Here is a 4,714-nt window from a genome sequence, read left to right on the forward strand (position 1 = left end):
CTCGCCCACACACCAACTCGCCCACACACCAACTCGCCCACACACCAACTCGCCCACACACCAACTCGCCCACACACCAACTCGCCCACACACCAACTCGCCCACACACCAACTCGCCCACACACCAACTCGCCCACACACCAACTCGCCCACACACCAACTCGCCCACACACCAACTCGCCCACACACCAACTCGCCCACACACCAACTCGCCCACACACCAACTCGCCCACACACCAACTCGCCCACACACCAACTCGCCCACACACCAACTCGCCCACACACCAACTCGCCCACACACCAACTCGCCCACACACCAACTCGCCCACACACCAACTCGCCCACACACCAACTCGCCCACACACCAACTCGCCCACACACCAACTCGCCCACACACCAACTCGCCCACACACCAACTCGCCCACACACCAACTCGCCCACACACCAACTCGCCCACACACCAACTCGCCCACACACCAACTCGCCCACACACCAACTCGCCCACACACCAACTCGCCCACACACCAACTCGCCCACACACCAACTCGCCCACACACCAACTCGCCCACACACCAACTCGCCCACACACCAACTCGCCCACACACCAACTCGCCCACACACCAACTCGCCCACACACCAACTCGCCCACACACCAACTCGCCCACACACCAACTCGCCCACACACCAACTCGCCCACACACCAACTCGCCCACACACCAACTCGCCCACACACCAACTCGCCCACACACCAACTCGCCCACACACCAACTCGCCCACACACACCAACTCGCCCACACACCAACTCGCCCACACACCAACTCGCCCACACACCAACTCGCCCACACACCAACTCGCCCACACACCAACTCGCCCACACACCAACTCGCCCACACACCAACTCGCCCACACACCAACTCGCCCACACACCAACTCGCCCACACACCAACTCGCCCACACACCAACTCGCCCACACACCAACTCGCCCACACACCAACTCGCCCACACACCAACTCGCCCACACACCAACTCGCCCACACACCAACTCGCCCACACACCAACTCGCCCACACACCAACTCGCCCACACACCAACTCGCCCACACACCAACTCGCCCACACACACCAACTCGCCCACACACACCAACTCGCCCACACACACCAACTCGCCCACACACACCAACTCGCCCACACACACCAACTCGCCCACACACACCAACTCGCCCACACACACCAACTCGCCCACACACCAACTCGCCCACACACCAACTCGCCCACACACCAACTCGCCCACACACCAACTCGCCCACACACCAACTCGCCCACACACCAACTCGCCCACACACCAACTCGCCCACACACCAACTCGCCCACACACCAACTCGCCCACACACCAACTCGCCCACACACCAACTCGCCCACACACCAACTCGCCCACACACCAACTCGCCCACACACCAACTCGCCCACACACCAACTCGCCCACACACCAACTCGCCCACACACCAACTCGCCCACACACCAACTCGCCCACACACCAACTCGCCCACACACCAACTCGCCCACACACCAACTCGCCCACACACCAACTCGCCCACACACCAACTCGCCCACACACCAACTCGCCCACACACCAACTCGCCCACACACCAACTCGCCCACACACCAACTCGCCCACACACCAACTCGCCCACACACCAACTCGCCCACACACCAACTCGCCCACACACCAACTCGCCCACACACCAACTCGCCCACACACCAACTCGCCCACACACCAACTCGCCCACACACCAACTCGCCCACACACCAACTCGCCCACACACCAACTCGCCCACACACCAACTCGCCCACACACCAACTCGCCCACACACCAACTCGCCCACACACCAACTCGCCCACACACCAACTCGCCCACACACCAACTCGCCCACACACCAACTCGCCCACACACCAACTCGCCCACACACCAACTCGCCCACACACACCAACTCGCCCACACACACCAACTCGCCCACACACACCAACTCGCCCACACACCAACTCGCCCACACACCAACTCGCCCACACACCAACTCGCCCACACACCAACTCGCCCACACACCAACTCGCCCACACACCAACTCGCCCACACACCAACTCGCCCACACACCAACTCGCCCACACACCAACTCGCCCACACACCAACTCGCCCACACACCAACTCGCCCACACACCAACTCGCCCACACACCAACTCGCCCACACACCAACTCGCCCACACACCAACTCGCCCACACACCAACTCGCCCACACACCAACTCGCCCACACACCAACTCGCCCACACACCAACTCGCCCACACACCAACTCGCCCACACACCAACTCGCCCACACACCAACTCGCCCACACACCAACTCGCCCACACACCAACTCGCCCACACACCAACTCGCCCACACACCAACTCGCCCACACACCAACTCGCCCACACACCAACTCGCCCACACACACCAACTCGCCCACACACCAACTCGCCCACACACCAACTCGCCCACACACCAACTCGCCCACACACCAACTCGCCCACACACCAACTCGCCCACACACCAACTCGCCCACACACCAACTCGCCCACACACCAACTCGCCCACACACCAACTCGCCCACACACCAACTCGCCCACACACCAACTCGCCCACACACCAACTCGCCCACACACCAACTCGCCCACACACCAACTCGCCCACACACCAACTCGCCCACACACCAACTCGCCCACACACCAACTCGCCCACACACCAACTCGCCCACACACCAACTCGCCCACACACCAACTCGCCCACACACCAACTCGCCCACACACCAACTCGCCCACACACCAACTCGCCCACACACCAACTCGCCCACACACCAACTCGCCCACACACCAACTCGCCCACACACCAACTCGCCCACACACCAACTCGCCCACACACCAACTCGCCCACACACCAACTCGCCCACACACCAACTCGCCCACACACCAACTCGCCCACACACCAACTCGCCCACACACCAACTCGCCCACACACCAACTCGCCCACACACCAACTCGCCCACACACACCAACTCGCCCACACACACCAACTCGCCCACACACACCACTCGCCCACACACACCAACTCGCCCACACACCAACTCGCCCACACACCAACTCGCCCACACACCAACTCGCCCACACACCAACTCGCCCACACACCAACTCGCCCACACACCAACTCGCCCACACACCAACTCGCCCACACACCAACTCGCCCACACACCAACTCGCCCACACACCAACTCGCCCACACACCAACTCGCCCACACACCAACTCGCCCACACACCAACTCGCCCACACACCAACTCGCCCACACCAACTCGCCCACACACCAACTCGCCCACACACCAACTCGCCCACACACCAACTCGCCCACACACCAACTCGCCCACACACACCAACTCGCCCCACACACCAACTCGCCCACACACCAACTCGCCCACACACCAACTCGCCCACACACCAACTCGCCCACACACCAACTCGCCCACACACCAACTCGCCACACACCAACTCGCCCACACACCAACTCGCCCACACACCAACTCGCCCACACACCAACTCGCCCACACACCAACTCGCCCACACACCAACTCGCCCACACACCAACTCGCCCACACACACCAACTCGCCCACACACACCAACTCGCCCACACACCCACTCGCCCACACACCAACTCGCCCACACACCAACTCGCCCACACACCAACTCGCCCACACACCAACTCGCCCACACACCAACTCGCCCACACACCAACTCGCCACACACCAACTCGCCCACACACACCAACTCACTCACCCACTCTTGCAAGTGAGACTTTGCTTTTCTCTTGAATTCTCACCAGGGGGTCACCAGGGGGTCGCCAAGGGGTCACCAGGGGTCACATTGATCAGCTGCAACTCTGTTTGGCTGAATGTGACAACTCTCCTCACCCCCCTCACCCCCCTCACCCTCCTCACCCCCCCCCTCCTCACCCCCCTCCTCACCCTCACCCCCCTCTCTCGTCTCCCCCCCCCCCCTCACCCTCCTCACCCCCCTCTCTCGTCTCCCCCCCCCCTCACCCTCCTCACCCCCCTCTCCCCCCCCCCCTCACCCTCCTCACCCCCCTCCTCCTCACCCCCCTCTCTCGTCTCCCCCCCCCCCTCACCCCCCTCTCCCCCCCCCCCTCACCCTCCTCACCCCCCTCCTCCTCACCCCCCTCTCTCGTCTCCCCCCCCCCCTCACCCTCCTCACCCCCCTCACCCTCCTCACCCCCCCTCACCCTCCTCACCCCCCTCTCGTCTCCCCCCCCCCCTCACCCCGCGTGCAGCGGAATCGCATCATCAAGGCCGAGCTGAGGCGGCTGCAGAGGGCGGAGAACAAGAAGTCGTGAGGTGGTCACGTGACCTCCTGGCCAAGGCCCCAGTCACGTGACTGCCTGGCCAAGGCCCCCCAGTCACGAGACGCGTTCACTTCAATAACTTCAATTAAAGTCACCGAGACACTCAACTGGCGGAGTCGTGGCAGTGATTGTACGTCGTGTGAGTGGGTGTGTGAGTGGGTGTGTGAGTGGGTGTGTGAGTGGGTGTGTGAGTGGGTGTGTGAGTGGGTGTGTGAGTGGGTGTGTGAGTGGGTGTGTGAGTGGGTGTGTGAGTGGGTGTGTGAGTGGGTGTGTGGGTT

At 62.9% G+C, this 4,714-nt stretch overlaps 1 protein-coding gene across 1 annotated transcript in view; it reads left to right on the top strand.

Annotated features, from left to right (window-relative positions):
* Window positions 1–4,543, top strand: part of RPL14 (ribosomal protein L14) — an 11,238-nt gene extending 6,695 nt beyond the window's left edge. The window contains exon 6 of the mRNA XM_078883356.1: window positions 4,365–4,543. Within this exon, the coding sequence (XP_078739482.1) occupies window positions 4,365–4,427 (63 nt within the window). The 3' untranslated portion in view covers window positions 4,428–4,543. The remainder of the gene's footprint in view (window positions 1–4,364) is intronic.
* Window positions 4,544–4,714: the final 171 nt, after the last annotated feature.

Source organism: Lampetra fluviatilis, chromosome 70, assembly GCF_964198595.1.
Source record: "Lampetra fluviatilis chromosome 70, kcLamFluv1.1, whole genome shotgun sequence".
NCBI classification, from domain to species: domain Eukaryota; kingdom Metazoa; phylum Chordata; class Hyperoartia; order Petromyzontiformes; family Petromyzontidae; genus Lampetra; species Lampetra fluviatilis.